General features: G+C 41.7%; 1 protein-coding gene across 3 annotated transcripts in view; it reads left to right on the top strand.

Annotated features, from left to right (window-relative positions):
- The window catches only part of LOC106916483 (sarcolemmal membrane-associated protein-like), a 38,677-nt gene that overhangs the window by 10,845 nt on the left and 10,167 nt on the right, over nucleotides 1–17,665 (top strand). For 2 of the 3 annotated variants that reach the window (XM_088006447.1, XM_014984805.2), the window contains 4 exons: nucleotides 10,017–10,340; nucleotides 14,357–14,431; nucleotides 15,753–16,058; nucleotides 17,224–17,341. In XM_088006447.1, the coding sequence (XP_087862573.1) occupies nucleotides 10,017–10,340; nucleotides 14,357–14,431; nucleotides 15,753–16,058; nucleotides 17,224–17,341 (823 nt within the window). Of the gene's footprint in view, nucleotides 1–5,322; nucleotides 5,397–10,016; nucleotides 10,341–14,356; nucleotides 14,432–15,752; nucleotides 16,059–17,223; nucleotides 17,342–17,665 lie in introns of all 3 variants that reach the window. The other variant, XM_088006448.1, reaches the window with a different exon arrangement.

Below are 17,665 nucleotides of genomic sequence, written 5' to 3'. Positions count from 1 at the left end.
CGGATTATTGCTGCATCACTTGCTTTTCATGCCTTGTTCTTTCCTGCTGTTCGTCCCTCCTAATGGATTACCGCACGGATGCGCAAAGTCCTCCAAACCACAATCCCTGCAGAAATCACCCATCCAGACTCGCACAGTTTTTCCGCATGCTCATTTAATGAGGCCAAATTGTGACACATTCCGCAACATCTTTCTCTTCCATTGACCCACTTTCCCTTTATTTCTTTAGGAAAGTGCAAACATGGATTTTTATTATTATTATTATTATTATTATTATTGAACTCACACAGTGAGCTAAATGAATGTGCCTGGCGTTTCTAGTTGCCCTTATTGCTGTTGCTCCTCGGTCTCCCCGGAGTTCTCAGGCTCAAAGCACAATAAAGAGGAAGAGACAATCTCACATTAACCCCACAGGACCTCCATCTCTGCTTTTAGCTGTTCACTAAGCACAAGAGTCAGCAAATCTCCTGCACTGTTGACCCCGGTGAACAGACTCTTGATAAGAGCACTCAGGATAGGCGGTTTAGAGATAAAAAAAAGAAAGAAAAGAAAAAGAAGCAGAAATGACAGACAGGTTTCCATGGTACGCCAACCCGTGAGCGAAAACCCAACTGAATTACCATGGAGACGATCCATATGTTTCGGCGCCGGTCTGCAGGGGTCGCGGTGGGGATGAACCTGAGCACATGGCTGCTCCTGATTAAAGCTTAATGGCAAGGAGGGAGCAGCATGTGAAGCTTCGATTGAAGTCAGAGCTCCTTATCCTTACATGTTTCTTATTGTCTTCACTTGTCGCTCCCATTCACTTACTTACAATTCCCTTTCTTCCCCCCCCCACACACACATCACCCCACCTCCTCAGCTCTGTGTTGTGTGTTGCTGAGGAAGTGAGGCAGGGCAGGGGAAAAGCTATGACGTCAGAGAGAGCGAGGGCTGCTTTCAGAGCTGGAGCAGGAGGGGGTCGGTGTGCATTATGCATGACCTCCTACACACACACACACACGCGCGCGCACACACACACATCCAGCACTTGTATACACATGCTGAACATATGGCTGTCTTGCTGCCCATAAGATGCACGCATATTTAATCAACCCCTTTACTCTGATACCGTGGAGAGAAAAAAAAATCCCTTCAGAAATCTGTTTTTAGAAGTGATCTGATTAGTAAAACAGGCTTAAGTTGTCAGGCAATTTTCCAAAATGTGAACATCTCATAGAGACTAACTTATCCTTCACCGGAACAAAAAACATGCTTCAAAAGGCTTGCAGCTGCTATTACAGCAACAGGCGGTTCTAGAAAGTAGAACAAGGCCGGTGGGAGGTTCAATACAAATGTAAGGTAAATGTTTGTTTTTCTGAAAATTTGTACAAACTTTTGAAAATCTGGCATCATTTCCCTTTCATTTAACAATGAAGTGATTTTGTGTCGGTGTATCACATACAATCACTCTGAAGAAACATGAAGGATTGTTGTTGCAGCCTGGATAAATGTGAAAAGGTTTAAAGGCAATACAACAATTTGCAATGCATTGTTAGTGCTTTAAAAAGGCCTTAAAGTCTTTCGTTCTGGTGCTCACAGGCATGCTGCTGCAATAGCACCTCCCCAAACCCCCAACCAGCAGGAAAGCAGTGGGGTCTCAGAAACTGCTCAGGAATGTCTTTATTAAGACCAAGAAACCGGCATGTGTATGTCCGGCCTCCAAGCTTCTTACATACCGATCCAATGGTATCTGTGGAAAGCGAAGGAGGTTTGTAAAGACCCCAAACCACAATCCTTGGTAAGTGCCTTCTTCTAACATGTCCCTAGTAGAAATCCATTGTTAGGCCATAATTTTAGGCATAACAATACCCAATATACTCTGTGGATGCATTGTAAGTCTATTAGACATGAAGTCATCTCTTTTATTCAACACGTGCCTTAATTTCTGGATATTCGCAGATATAGGGAGGCTACGGTGCATACAGAAGCTATTGCAATCAGGGTATTCACAGATTTAGATACATATGTGGCATACACACACAGTCGTGCTTTCATCACTTGTGGCGACTTCACATTTACTTCCATTAATTTCTACCTTAACCTTTACCCTAATCCTATCCATCACAGACCTAACCACTAACCCAAAAACAACAATTTCCCTCATGGGGACCAAGAAATTGTCCCCACAAGGAGCAATGGTCCCCATAACCCTACATTGTAGACAGAAATAGGTTCCCATAAGGATATAAAAACCTGGTACACACACACACACATGCGACTGACACCAAGACTTGTCTAATCATATTTTTATGCTTCAGCACAAGGCGCCATCACACCGCACCTGTGAAAAGCTGTATCTCCAGTTTTCAGCCTGCTGTTGTTGCTTTTCGCAGCCAACTGTTGCTCTCACAACAGCAACATCAGACTTTATTTAGTCTGGGAAATTGCTAAGGTGCACACTGGTGTTCAAAGAATATTTTTGCAACCTGCTTCGGATCATATTATACCTGGCTCCGAGATGTGAAATGATGAGTTTGGATGGAGGCTGTCAGAAGACGTTAGGGTGAAATGACAGCTCCTCACTTCTGAATTTCTCCTCCTGCAAATTTCCATCCATATTTAATACATAATCTGCTGTAGCCTTACAAGCACCTGGGTCACGTTGGTTTCCACTGGGAACGTGTTCACCCTGCCCTGCAAATGGTATTGCCACATTTTGTAGCGTTACGATCATAAAACTGGTAGATTTTCTGTACAAAATAGAGTACCAATTTAAAAAAAAAACGTGGTTTTCAATTACCTCAAATCTATGACTTGTCTTAATATTCATTCCCCTTTACTGAAGCTAGAATAAAGGTATTGTTTGTTCAAATTGAGCTGTCTGGCTTATTTTTAGTGGGAAAGTGCCAGCCTGAGGACATACCAACCCATAATGGTGGCTGCATCATGATGATGGGATGCATTTTATCAAGCAAGATAGCAAAGCTGGTTAGAGTTGAAGGGAAGATCAATAAATCAGCTTGTGGTAGAAGAAAACTTTGGGGTCATTGTCTTACTATGAAGGTGAATCTCCTCCTCCTAGCTTAACTTGTAACAATCTCCCCTTTGAAAACTAAACCATGCCTCTGGCAAATTTAGAAAAATTCAAGCAAAGTGGGCGGAGCTTTGTAGCTATATTTATCGATTTTTCAGTCCCTTCTATCAACTTTTTTTTCCCAAACCAACTAGTGATAAATCTAGCAACTCTGTTTCTGTGTTGTTGGAGAGTTTTATGACGACAACGCTCCACTGCGGGCAGCCTGTCCGTCCTGAGCTAGCAGCGATGGCGGCCGTTAGCTTCTCCTGCTTCCTCAGCACTGCAGCCAGTCTCACACAGTCATCTGTTCAGCATCGTACCCTCAACAGTAGTCAGAGCAGAAGGGATTCACAAAAATGTCTAAATTTGCATGAAAACATAAAAATAGAACCCTAAATGACCTATTTAGACAGTTTATCAGCAAAAAAAGGGTTGAGTTTCACTTTAACCAATATGATTTTTTTTAAACTGAGAATAAATTCTTATAATTTTTAATAATTTAACTTCAGAAGGTAGTTTCTTACAATATTTTTAATTTAGTAGTTTAGATTATTAAATCAACACATCAGTAGCATCAGAAGTTCATCAAAAACTATGTATTTATTGCTTAGTATGAAAATACTAATAATGGTGGGAGATACTCCTGGGTTCATCAGCCAGAGGTCTTCTTTGTGGAGGCCTCACATTTGGTTGCATCTGATTTTCCTAGTTGGAAAAGTGGTGAATTGTGGCACCTTTGTCTTGCCATACTCTTCAGTTCTTTTCTATTCAGAAGCAAAATGTCTGATTTAACTAGAGTAAGATAATTTTTCATTGGCAATGCATGCGATGTGTGTTAAAGACCCAAACGGACACAATATAATTAGAATTTCCTGTTGTGAAATCCGATTTATGCACTGCTTTGTTCAGATAAAGTGACCATATAAAAAAGTTTTGGGTTTTAATGAGACATCATGCTAAAAAGCTGGGGGATGTGAATACTTTTACAAGGCAATGTAAAAGTATTGCCTTGTAAAAGACTGCCAGATTGTCAGTCTTGTGATTTCTTCACGAAGGAGCTTGGTCACATTTGGATTCAACACCTCGGACCATTTGTCAAGTTTCTTGAGAGGGTTTGTTGTTCAGAGAACAAGAGTTCTTGCCAAATGGGATAACTGTGTGGGGGAATTGAGTGTGTAAAAATGCGGAAATTCATTGTATCTCAATTTTATGGGCGTTTCCTGTCAGAACAGTTAATATAAAGGTTTTATTTGTCGTGCGCGTGACAGCGGCAGAATTGCACCTTCCTCTCTGAACAGCTTGTCTGTATGCGTCACATCCCTCCCTCTCACTGCACGCCTTTGTTTGCCAAATTTTCACTTTTCTATTCAAATTTGCAAAGTGCAAATTCCATTACGTTGGCCGCTCCGGCACTGAGCGCCCAATCAGAGGCGAAACAAAGAGGCCGTGTTGCCTCATTAATGTGCAAATTCAATTTCAGACAGGTATTTTGAGAAGCCTACAGAAAGCTCTTGACCTGCATGTTTTCCCTCTTTTCTGAAGCGACAGATTGTTTGTTCCAACGTGGTGAATGTGTTCTGCTGCAATGCGATTAGGAGGGAATGTGCCGCACACAGATAAAGCTATCCCTCCGCCTGGAGCTGCTGAGATGACTGCGCTGTCCATCGCATGCATGCTGCGCCCGTGTCTAACGCGATCGCAGCGTGACCGAGGACCAGCAGCGCAGGTACCGCAGGTGTGACCGCAGCCGATTTGACTTTCGCTCTCAAGGTGAGGCGGGGGCTTTAGATAGTGAAAGGAAAGTTTACTTATTTACAGTTTTTTGCGAAGGTTTTCAGCCCCCTTCAATTTTTTTTTTCACATTTTGTAAGGCTGCAACCACAAATATTACTGTGTTTTATTGGTATCTTATGTGATAAACCAACACAAAGTGGTGCCTATTTGCGAAGTACAAGGACAATAATGAAAACATTTAAACAAGTGAATCTTTCACTGGAATTGCAGATCCAAGACTTTTATCAGACACTGCCATTTTTGCCCTTTCTGCTTAAGTCCAGTCATATTAAATGGGGAACATATACGTGAATGGTAATCATGAATATGCTCTGAATTGGATATAGGTCTGGACTTTGACTGGGCCATTCTATGGCTGGTCTTTTCCCTCCTGGAAGGTGAAACATCACCCAAGTCTTGAGTCTTTCGCAGCCTCTATCAGGTTTTTTTCCAAGATTGTCTCTTATTTGTTCCATCTATCTTCACATTAGTTTCCCTGTTGCTGCTGATGAAGATGATCCCCAAATCATGAAACTTCCAACTTCATCCTAGAGTGAGGCACAGAGTAAGGTTTCTCTTATACACAGTATTTCTCGTCTAATGTAAACTTTTTGGTTTTATCTGACTAGAGACCCTTTTTCTGCTCGTTTGCTCAGTTGTTTGTGGTGAGCTTTAATAGGGACTTTGGCTTTCTTTCAACAATGGCTTTTCTCTTGTCCATCTTCCATAATGTTGACACTAACAGTGGTAGGAGTTTTCTCCCTGTTACTTGGCCTTTGTGATGCTGTTTGCTCCTTAATGTTCTTGAACAAACGTCCAAAGCCTTCACAAAATAGATGGACTTATGCAGAGATCAAAATACTCAAATTCAACTACTGAAATACAAAACACCAAAGTTAAGATGCCATGCTGTTCAGAAGCAGTTGGAAAGAGAAATGAAAATTAAGCGGCTTTGCTCTGAACAACGTTTACTTAAGGAGCGGAGCTGATTCCAGCAGAGAGAAGCTTAATTTTCCCATATTGTTTGGGCACGGCCAGATCTAAAATACCCTTCAGGCCTGTACTCTGAACATAATGATTTATTGTAGTCAGAGGATTCAGAAACTCATTACAGGACCTGCTGGGTGCCAGTGAGCAAAAATAAAAATAGAAATCACGAGGTTCAGTTAATCCGTGTGAATTAATTTGTTAAAAGACGTTATTCTGTTTGAGAAGCAGCAGTAGATCACTGTTTGGGTTCATCACCTTTGAAAAGTTTGGAGAGTCCTCAATTTCAGAACAAAAATGATCCCCAGTTCAACAAAAAGGGACCATCCTGGATTATATGAGCAAGCAAAATTTTCACAAGTAGGACATCCCTGATTTTGTCATGAATCTTATATCTTATAATGAATCTTATATTCCTAAATCCTATTTGAATCTAATATTCTTTAATAGATTCACATTTTGAGATGTTCAAAAATAATATAAAATTCTTAATCCAGAGTGAGCACAGCCAACTCTATCCATGCAGAAAGTCTTCTCTCTTCCACCTTAAAATTGTTTCAATTTTTTTCAATTTATGAAATTTATAAGAGTTAGTCATTGCATGAGCTTATACAAATTTGCTTGAGCACTCTTCTGACAAATCTTGCGATGTCACAAGTCTTAAAATGCCACACTAGTCACATTTAATAGCTGCAAGACTGATGCCCTCTCTGAGTCATTAGAGGGGGGCGAAGTAGTTGAAAATCTTTATGACTGACACTTCAGTGAAGGAAACCTGAGTGAGAGCTGTGGGGGATGGAAACTCTCTGAAAGATGTGAACTTTCTCCATTGTAACATTTATAAAGTAGAGGATTTGTAACCTGTAGTCGCTTTGTGTAGAAGGTGTCTTATTATCAGCTAGGCTGTGACAATCGCTGTGTTTTTTTTTTTAAATGATGTTGCAAAAGTGCCTGAAGTGAGGAATAGAAGTGAGCCATTAAATGTGTGCAGCGCAGTTAGAAACAGCTCTATTTAAGGAGCTTCGAATAATGAATGTTGCACTATGGGTGTGGTTGTGCTGTTGAAGAAAGGTGTTATGGAGTTGATGTGATTTTTTTTAACATACTAATTAAACCAACAGACTACTATAACTTAGCTGTGCTAAAAAAAATGCATGCAGTATGGGTACAAAACTAAAGGGACTCCTTAAGTGGCCGGCATGGTCTCTGGCTGAGGAGGAATTCGGGAGAGGCTGTGGAGAAAGGTTGTTGGTTGACCTCAAACTTTAAGTCGGCCTCCAAGTCCTCCATGGAGAAGGTGGAGCCTGAGGACTTGGGAGAAGGGAACTCCATTATTATGGGGTATCTGGGTAGTTATTGAAGACTATTCAATTCTTGTATGTCTAAAGGAAGAGACATGTCCGCATTCTTGGCACAAAGTGAAGCCTGTTCCGATGTAGGTTGGACTCTACCAGGCAGGCCTCTTGCCACCGGTACTGCTTGAGGTGTTCATAAATAGGATCTCAAGATTTAATCATTGAGAGGACGATGCCTGGTTTGGGAACCTCAGCATCTCTTTGGTATCCAGTCTGGATGCCTCGTGGGCATCTCTCTTTGGAGAAATTACTGGGATGTCCCACTGGGAGGAGACCCATGTATCCCATCTGGCCTGGCATTGTGTTGGGATGCCCCAGAATGAGTTGGAGTATATTGCCAAGGAGAGGGATGTGTAGGTTGTCTGGATGGATGGATGGGCACGAAAACGAGCTTGAATGATGCTGCGTTACTCCCAGAAACAGCAGAGACTACTTAAAAGAGCGAATCCTTCTTCTAATGATACATCCTAGAGAATCTGAGCGATATTCAGTGAGAAGTGTTCAGTCTCTTGATGGCCATTATCTGCCGCTGGCTGTACAAGCAGCTAACCCTCCCTCCCTGCTACTGTGCTCCGGCTTTTTATGACTAACTCATTACACCAGCATCAAAGTTTAATGACAAAATAGCCCTGTGTTCACGAAACCTCTCACTTTCCCCTCAGAGGCTGCCTTCTTTGAATTAACAACATCATGAAAAAAGAGAAATTGGGTCTCTTGAGTATAAAGGATGTGCAGGTTTTGCATGTGCATAATAGCCATGCAAATTCAGTGCCTCGCACATGTATTCACACTCCTTTAGTTCTTTTTTTTATTATTATTCATTTTGTAATAACCAGTATTTCTATTAAAGCCTCCTGAGTTGATACTTTGCAGAACCTTTCACCAAAATAACACTTGCAAATCTTACGAGGCATGTTTCTTCTAGTTTTGTACATTTGGAAACTGAAAATCTTCTTGTTCTTCTTTGCAAAATAGCTCAAGCCCAGTCAGAGTGGATGAAGCGTATCTTTCACAAACTTTCAGCTCTTGCCACAGATTCTCAATGTGATAGGTCTGGCCAGTACTTTGCTGTACTTATGAAACTGATCTTGTGATTTTGGGTCAGTAGGCTTGTGCATCTTGGAGTTCAAGGATAGACCCATTATGAAGCTTACAATGGAAACTGAAACCTCAGGGGCTGCCGCCAAGTCTTTGTGGACAATTTTCTTGACTTATATTTGTAACTTACAGTGTAACAAACCAGTTTTTGAGGTTTGCTATCTCAATGACACTTGTCACAACTAATGAAATCCTGGATTGTGCCTGAAACCAAACCTTGCAGTGTTTTTACTTTTGTAAAGAATTATTTTCAGAGGGCTGAATAATCTAGAGACGTTGGTAGCAATGGAAATACGTTTTTTCTGGTTGAATTTGAAGCAACTTCTTTTGATTTTTGTTCTACGTAACTATTTTAACTGTTTGTGTACCATGTACTTATTGCAAATTATGCTAAATTTGGCAATTAAATCTGATTTTCAGTAGAGTTTAGTTAACTTCAACTGCTACGGTAGCTCTGTCTGACCTCCCCGCTCTTCCACCCACCCCCCACAGCACGATTCTGCCACCACCATGTCTCACAGGGGAATTTGCAGTGTTGGTAAGACGTTTTGGGATATTGTTTCATAAAGTAGCCCACTCTAAACTTCTCCCCGCTCTGCACTAGAGTTACATCCAGTCAGGAGGGAGGAAGATAAATAATTATCTCAAGAAGCAAAAGCATCCCCAGAGTGATGATTACACACCGGTGTGTATGGCTCCTAATTAGGCAGATCTGTAGTTAATACGCCACCCCGTCCCCTGCTGCTCCCTCTTTCCTCTCTGCACATCTCACTCTCCCTCTCTGAGTCCAACTAACCGGCAGTTCTGTGGCACTCAGACACAAATTTGTAACGCCGCGTCTTCATTTAGCCGTGAAACGGACTCGACCTTAAAGGAAGCGCGCTGCCGAGAGGTGAGAGGGAAACGATGGCGGGTCAGCGCGTCTGCAGTGTGAACAGACTTCTTTGGAGTGATACTGAAAAAGGAGCGCGAGCAACCTCCCTCCCTGAAGAGACCAAACCCCCTGGAGGAGTCTCGGCCAACTGATCGGAAAGGCCTCGATCATCTCCTTACATCTAGATAAAGCCTCTTTGCGTTGCTCTACCTCAGTTTTAACATGTTTTTTTGTTTTTGTTTTTTCTTTACACATAAAGCAGTCATGTTTTTATCAGGCTTTGAAATAAGCAAAGAAAGGATTCGGTAAAGGCTGTGTGAATGTGAGAGTCGCATGTGTCTCATCTGGCTTACTATGAGTGGTAGCTGGTGTTATGGACTTTGAGGTGCATTGCTGAATGGTGAGTCATAGTGATTGCTTCAGCACACTGGCTCACCCACACCCCCCCCCCCTTTTTTTTTGCATTCTTTGCCGCAATGTGTCAGCTAACTCGCTCCACCTACTGGCTGAATATTTGTATTCACAGTGCAGCTCAATGGCTTTAACTCTGCATCCTGATTGTGATGCTGTAAGTTGCTTTTAAGGTGCGTGTTGTGATTTTTTTTTATTTCTTTTATACAAACATTTGTCATTTTTTTCTCCCTGTAAAATACGGATTCACAGGCAGATATTTATGATTCTTTCATGATCTCCAGATGACATAAGTGGAGTAAGAGTTGGTGTGCAAAACAGTTTGTGCCACTTGGATCACACAAGATGGTGCTGTTGTTTCAAGCATGGCTGAATCCAGAGAATGACAGAGATTTTTTTTTCATAACACATCAACCTCTCCTTTTTATCTCTCTTTCTATTATCCGCATCCCTCCATCAGATGATCCCAGCGATCTGAAAGCCGCCAGCAGCCCGAACATGGACAACGAGATGACGGCCAAGGAGAGAGGAGTCCTGGAGGAGGACAACGAGAAGGAGGAGATGGACCAGGAGCGGTCCCAGGAGGACGAGGGGGAAGAGAGGAAGCTGAGAGAGGAGGAAGGGGAAGAGGAAGGTCCGGAGAAGAGGAGGAAGGAGCAGGAATTGCTGACGGAGGAGCAGGAGCTGGAGGAGCTGAAGGCCCAGGTTCTGCAGCTGCTGCTGGAGCTGGACGAAGCCAGGGAGACGTCCAACAAGCACCAGGAAAGTTTCCATGAGTTGCAAGGTGAGACATCCAGCCTTGATATGGAAACCTTATTTATAAACTCGTCGCTCGTCATGCGGAGAACCATAATTCAACTAATCAACACACCGTACAGTGCTTTGGAAAAGTATTAATGCCCTTCAGACAAATTCTCTTCTCATTGCCACTTTCAACTTCAAGATTTTCGCACAAGTATTTTATGCTTTTATGTGGTAGACCACAGGGTGTGATTAGGTGGAAGATGAAATGCTAAATCAGTTTTCAATGCAATGATAATCTCTATCTGTGCAGCTGCAGAAATGCACAGATCAAGTGGAAGAATCTCTCAGTAGGACTCCACAAATCTGATCTTCATGGAAAACTGATGCATAGAAGCTGTAAAAAACACAATTAACAGTTTGTCATGTTTGAAACAACTGAAACTTGTGGAAGAAAGTCAGATGTGCTGCACATATGTGGAGGAACACTGATGCCAGGGTTTCCTCCAGTGTAATTTAAGCCTGGCGGGCCACCAGGCTTAGCATTGACTATTTACTTTGTTTGTTTTTTTTAAGACTTTATAGTTGGTGTTCAGGTAATTTTCCAATCACATAATTATCAAGTGATATTTTCAAATTTCCTGTCAACTTTAAACATTTTTTAACTCAAAAACACGGCGGGCCGCTGGATGAATGACTGCCGAGCCCCCCAAAACTTAGTAGGTTTTCTGGGGGAAACCTTGGATGCTGTGCACCATCTTGAGCCAATGGTAACAAATGTTGGTGGCAGCATCATGCTGTGGGGATTTTGATGTTTCTCTAGCAGGGACAGTGAAGCTGTTGATAAGTTAGTAAGATGATGGCTGTAGCTAAATGCAGGTGGACACCTGTTGACACCCCTTAATTTATTAAGGGGTGTTTGAGTAAAGGGGGGCAGACTACAAATGCACAACCTACTTTATTGTAATATTTTTGTTTGCAATCTGTATCTTTTGTCATTTATCATTTTCATTCTGCTTCACAATTCTGCCTACTATGTAAATTTAAAGACAATTTCAGAAAGTATAAAATTGTATTTTAGATACAAAGGGTATTGGTAAAGAAAGATAAACGAAAGGAAGAAAGACAGAATGCTGTCTTTCAACTCTAAACAAAAAAAAAGGTTCTAACCAATAAAATATTTTGAGCAATATTTTCGGTTTATCATGTTTAGCATCCCTTTTAGGTTTAAAACTAAACTTTATGTATAGTAAAAAAAAAAAATCTAAGTTTTTTGACTCAGTTTTACTTTGAACAAGATGCCTTTCAAACCCAGCAAGCAAAAGCAAAACCCCCCAAAAATGATATAAAAACCCAGAAAAAAACCCGCTCTCTCTCTTCTGAACAGCTGAACTTCCCTTTAAAGACGGACGAGTCTCATTTAAATGCAGTCAGTGACCAGCTCCATTGCTCGTAGCTGGTAGACGGGGTGTTGTGTCACACCTTAGAAATGACGGTCTTAACGCTGAGGGGGCCTTGCAGTGAGTTCAGCTCGAAGGCACGAGGCCGCTCTGAGCTCAGCTTGTGTTTATGAGAGTGAGCATAAGAGTTCACCATGAGCTCAGCGGTTTGTCTGGCAATGGTGGGGGCGGTCCTCCAACAACCACGCGTCCACTGAGAGAAGCTTCTAGACCAAGTGTCCCGGACCACGGTGACAAATGGCTGTGGGTGAGGAACAGCCAGAGACTCGGTGTGGCTCGCAGGGGGATGATTCAGATGCGTTTTTCTCTAACAGTGTAATCAAGGCGAAGCTGATTAGACATATTTGGAGACCTTGGTAATCCTGCATGCCTCGGGTCACAAAAGAAATGCTTTTCAGTTTGGAAGAAAGAAAGATTGTTGATTATTTTGGTGTGTTTTATATTTTGGCTTCATCTTTGTTTTAAGGCATATTTAAGCACGTTGAGGCACGTTAGCAAAAGCTTCAAGGTAGAGTAAATGGTATTTTAATGTCTGTTTTTTTAAAAAAGAGTTCTTGCTCTGAATAAATGGTTCCTGTGTTTCACTCCTGACACTTTGTGTTTGCAGATCATAACAGCATCCATTAAATTTCACAGTAATCTACATAATTAGTTCCTTGAACTATTTAAATTCCCCCCCTGCTTTAGCTGAAGCCTCCTATGCTAGTCATTCAAATTTAATTTGGTAAACCGACACAAAGTGGCGGATAATTGTGAAGGTGATGACAAAGTGATGCCAGTTTTTTAAATAAAAATCGGAAGCGTGTGGCTTGGATTTGCTTGCAGCCACTCTGAGTCGATACTTTGTTGAAGCACAAATAAAATCTAGAGGTTTTAAAGGTTTCTGTGGATAGTTATTTGGATTTGGTCTGGTTTGAATATTTCGGGTTTTTCTCCTGCTGATAGTAGAATTTCCGCCTCGTGGATTCTGATGTGCTTCCTTGGCTCTGCAGACAAAAAGCATGCCCTCAGCACAATACTGTCACCGTCATGCTTCAGCAAGCAGAACTTGGCACAGTTCTCAGCAAACTGTGTAAAGCGTTTGCATTTTTGTTTTATTCCCTAATCCTGCTTTAAACTTCATCCTCAACCTGTCTTCTGTGCTCCTTGATCTTCATGAAGCTAACCATTCAGCTATGTTCTCTAACAATTTGTTTAACTGGATCTCATTTATGCATATCAGCAAAAAAAAAAAAAAAAGGGCTAGATACAAATTTTAACTTATGCGATGTTTTTTCTTGCTCATATTTTGGCAACATTGCATCATCGTGGTCGTCTGGCTTTAAACCCAGGCCCACTCTGAAGTGTGTTGTCTGCTTTTCTAACTCCAATTGGATGTGACATGATGAAAATTAATGCTAGGTGTCTGTCCCACAGCTGCAACTATTAAACATTTGAGCCAAGGCTAAAGAGGCTTTGCAGTCCCTCTGAAAGGACACCTGATCACCCAGTGCACGGCTGGTTTAGTACACTTGGTGTTGGATTAAAATACTTTTAGAACTTGGGGAACGGCAGATAGTTTTTAATAAAACCCCTAAAATTGACATACGGGACACTTTCTTCTTTTTTTACAGCATGACTCAGATTGGTTATATTGGCTGTAGATATTAAGGTACTCTCCTGGGGCACTTTTATACCTGTTCAGGATAATAAAAACATATTCAAAAAAATAATCTGATCTCCCTTGAAAAACGGATCTGCTGCCATAAAACTCTGCCTTCATTTGAAAGAAGAAAGAGGAAGTTTGAACAGTGAAACAGTTTAAACCCGTAACTACAGACATCAGTAGAAACTTTGGGGAAGATGTCACGTCGACATGGTTTTGAATTAAAATTTAATTTGACAGAATCGTTGTTGGAAAGTTTAAAGCAATAAGTTAGAAAAAAAATGTCATTTCAAAACAAAATGTAATTAAAAAATGAAAGAAAACAAAAGAAAACTCAATTCAGTTCTAAGTGGACTGGTCTGGACTTTATGGATGAGACAAACTAAAGAGGAGTTTAAAACTCAACACGCTTGTTAAACATCTAAAAATGGCATTGGGTTGCACTGAATAAGACGTGTGACCTTGGCTGAGGCCAGCAGCCGGGAGGGTTAAAGGCACAGAGACCTGGCAACTCAGCACTGCCTGGATTATAATACCTGTCATATTTATACAGGGTTTGCACTGTCCTGAGGCATTTTGTCCTCTCTGTCTGTCACCCAGTTGCAGCCTGAGCAGTCTGCTGTCTGTCCTCAGCACTAAAACACCACAACTCTGGTTGAAAACAACGTAGCTGGCACAAATTATGCAAACAGGAGCCAAAAGCTAACGAGACAAAAAAAACCAACTAAAAATAGGTGTGAAATGAGTCTGTGAAAATAGCAACCAAAAACAAATCTAATTTTTCTTGTTATGAGCTGCTATAACAGGAACACCAACACAGAAATATGCTGAAGGTTTTCACTGTGGCCTCCAGTCATGCATCAGGGTCCAGCAGCTTATCGAGTCTCTCTGTGTGTTTTCTTTTCTCTTACCTCTTCACACGCTCTTCATCTCTTCTTTCTCACATGTCCTCAGGTCTGCTGGAGGATGAGCGATTGGCCAGCGCCCATCAGGCCGAGGCCTTCACTCGACAGATCCAGAATCTACAAGGTATCGCCGAAACAAAAACCTCAGCAAATAGAATCCTTTAGTTTGTCATCTCACCTTTTCTGGAGTAAGTTTTTAAACTGAGAAGGTTCTTGTGCTGCACTCTAAATTATACAGGTCGTACCGAATGCCGCTTTCTCATTCAACTGAGCTGAATAGCCTGAATCATCAGAGCAGCTGTACATAAGCCTGTCGCATTAAGTAATTAACCAATTAATTGCAATGTGAATTAAAATGAGCTCAATCATTTTCATTCTGATTATTAAGTTTTGAAGGGCGATTATGTTTAGACTTCGTAATCTACTTTATGTTTGATTTTGGTTGGGCGTGGTTTTTATTTATTGTTTTTGATTCTTGTGTTTGTATTGACGATTTTTGAAATATATTTTCAAACATATCCCAGTGTTAAGAGTTCTTTACAAATTTAGGGTTTATTAGCCTGTGAGAGGCAAACTCACACTATTATGGCATTATCAATATATGACTAGAAAAATTGTCTCAAATTAACAATATTATTGTTTATTGCAAAAATGACGGGAGCAGCTTGCTGTCCAGCAAAATGTGTTACCATGGTAAACCTCACAACATTTGACTTTCAAACATGAAATGTCACAAGATGCGTAGATTAAGAAACATTATTGTTAATAGTTCACCTAAAGTGTTATGAAAGTCCAGGATAAATAGGCAAAACCTCTGGGATGATGCCTCGGTAATAATGTAAAAAAAAAAAAACTTACTGTACAGTTGTCATATTTGATATTTTTGTATTCGACAGTCAAAAATTATTAAAATAAAAATTTGAAGTGGTTAAAGTCTGACGTGCAAATAATCTGAGAACAGGAGGTATTGTTGAAAGAAGAGCCAATTTTACAGATTTAATATAGATAATTATAATAATAGATTTTACTTATAATGCCCTTGATATCTTTAGATCTCAAATGGCATATAAATATCGAAGTTATACGTTCGACAGTGAATTTTCTCTTCCTGTAATTACTAAACAATCCAAACTTTATCTTGAAAAATCTATAAGAAGGTTACATTGAGTTACATCAGCTCTGCATTCTGCAAGCACACACCACCCACACAGAAACACACACAGAAACACACACTGACCCACTCAGAAACACACACAGACCCACACAGAAACACACAGACCCACACAGAAACACACACAGAAACACACACAGACCCACAGTAGCAATAGCTCAGGTGAGATCACACACACACACACACACGTACACACTCAGGTTGACAGCACAGCCTCTCCCACACACACACGCCTTCCATAAAGAAGCACTAACATCTCCCCGCTCTACCCCAGCCCAGCTGCGCTCTGTGCAGGAGGAGATGAACAGTTTGGAGGAGGAGAAGGAGAGCGAGCTGGCCGAGGCCCAGGAGGAGCTGCGCGTGGCCCAGGAGGAGGTGCTCCTGCTCCAGCAGGCGGCGGAGGAGGCCGCCGCCGAGCGCGAGAACGACATCGCGTCACTGCAGGAGGAGCTGTGCCGCCGGCGGGCCGAGCTGCAGCGCCTGACCGAGGAGACCCAGGAGTACGAGCTGGAGATCACGACACTGAGGGCGGAGATCAGCATGAAGAGCCAGCGGCGGGAGGCCGAGAGGAGAGGAGAGGGTGAGGACACAAGGAGGAATCTGTGCGGTGCAGAAAGAGGAAAAGATAAAAAACACAAATATTGCTTACAAATGGACCTGGTGTCAGTAAGAGACGGAGTGAAAGGCTGGCTTTTAAAATCAAATTTATCCTATTCTCTAAAAACCACAAAGAATCTCTGATGAGCCGTCAAGTAAACACAAGTGTTTTTGTATTCCTCCCTCACATCATGTTAGCATCCCGCTGTCAAGTACATTAATCAGGTTTAGGCTTCAATAAATAATCATACAGATGTGATTGCAAATTGTTGGGAAGGGGTGTGGCACATGTGTGTCGTTTGGATACCGGGAACATGAAGTCATGGCGGGGAGGGACGCAGTTCACCGCTGGGTTCAGCAGCTGAGCCAAAGGAAGGGGATCTCACGGTTTTCTCTGATTGTTTCATTTTTTTCCAGTGAAAGAAAAAATCAGCCCAACTTTATTGTTCATGCAAACAGAGGACCTGGCGAACATGCGGTAGAGCGCGCTCTGGCTGGATGATGAAACCAAATCTAAACTTCTGGCTTACACGCAGTTACTTTGCGTGGAAGGAAACTAACACGATACATCATCCTTAAAAAGGTCCTGCTCACGCAGCCCCAGCAGTTCCAGAAACATAGTCGCGGGTCCCTCATTCAGCTCCTTGAAGGGTTTTGGATCAATCAATAAATAAATTGTTTCTTTATGTAGCAATTTTTATACAAATTGAGCACAAATTAGATTAAGATTAAAGGAAAAACACCATTCCATACTAAACCCCACTGCACTATACCGTTTCATACCACTCTACACCGTACTATGCCTTACTGCATCATACCGTACCATTTTGTACCATACAATACTGCACTATACCGTACCATACCTACTACATAACACAGTAGTCAGACCAAAATTCAATAACATAATCCTAGGAAGCAGTACAAAGAAATTTTGGTGTGTATTTCGCTGCCGATTATTGACAAATTTTCCTGAAGCCTCCCAAGTACAATCTGTGCACCAGTTAGCAGTGTATGAGAAAAATGAGGCATTTCTTTGAACACTAAGGCATGCGTAGTCTATTAATAGGCTTCGATTATATCAGTATGTTTTTTCATGAGCAAAATGCGAGCCCTTCTGTCTCCTGACCTTTTGCCGGCGTCTCTTTTAGGTGATGTGGACCTGCTAAAGGAGGAGTGCCGTATGCTGCGGGAGGAGTGTCAGACCCTGAAGGAAAATAACAGGGGGCTCACGGAGAAGCTGCAGCTGCTGCAGAGACAGAGAACATGGTGAGAGGTCAATGGCTGCTCAATCATGAGCTGTCCTCGTTGCATCAGCTGGTGGGGATACCCTCTGGAATACTACCCCGAGGCGAGGCGCTGCCATGTGTCCTGTAAAAAAATACCTCCCACCTGTTTATTTACCGCAGCTCGTTTGGAATAGCACAGAACTGCCTTGTTGCTTAAATGTGCTGTACATATAAACCTAGCTTGATGATGCATAACTACTGAAACGATGTTATTAGTTGATGTGCAATTGGAAACAACTGAGATTTTAAACACCACCATTTAGTGTTTGAACAAATTCTCCCAAGCAAATTAGAAATGGCGTTT

Source organism: Poecilia mexicana, unplaced genomic scaffold, assembly GCF_051168715.1.
Source record: "Poecilia mexicana isolate PSO_F unplaced genomic scaffold, ASM5116871v1 scaffold_6, whole genome shotgun sequence".
NCBI lineage: Eukaryota > Metazoa > Chordata > Actinopteri > Cyprinodontiformes > Poeciliidae > Poecilia > Poecilia mexicana.
Note: the sequence above shows the minus strand (reverse complement) of the source record. Positions and strands in the feature narration are given on the sequence as shown.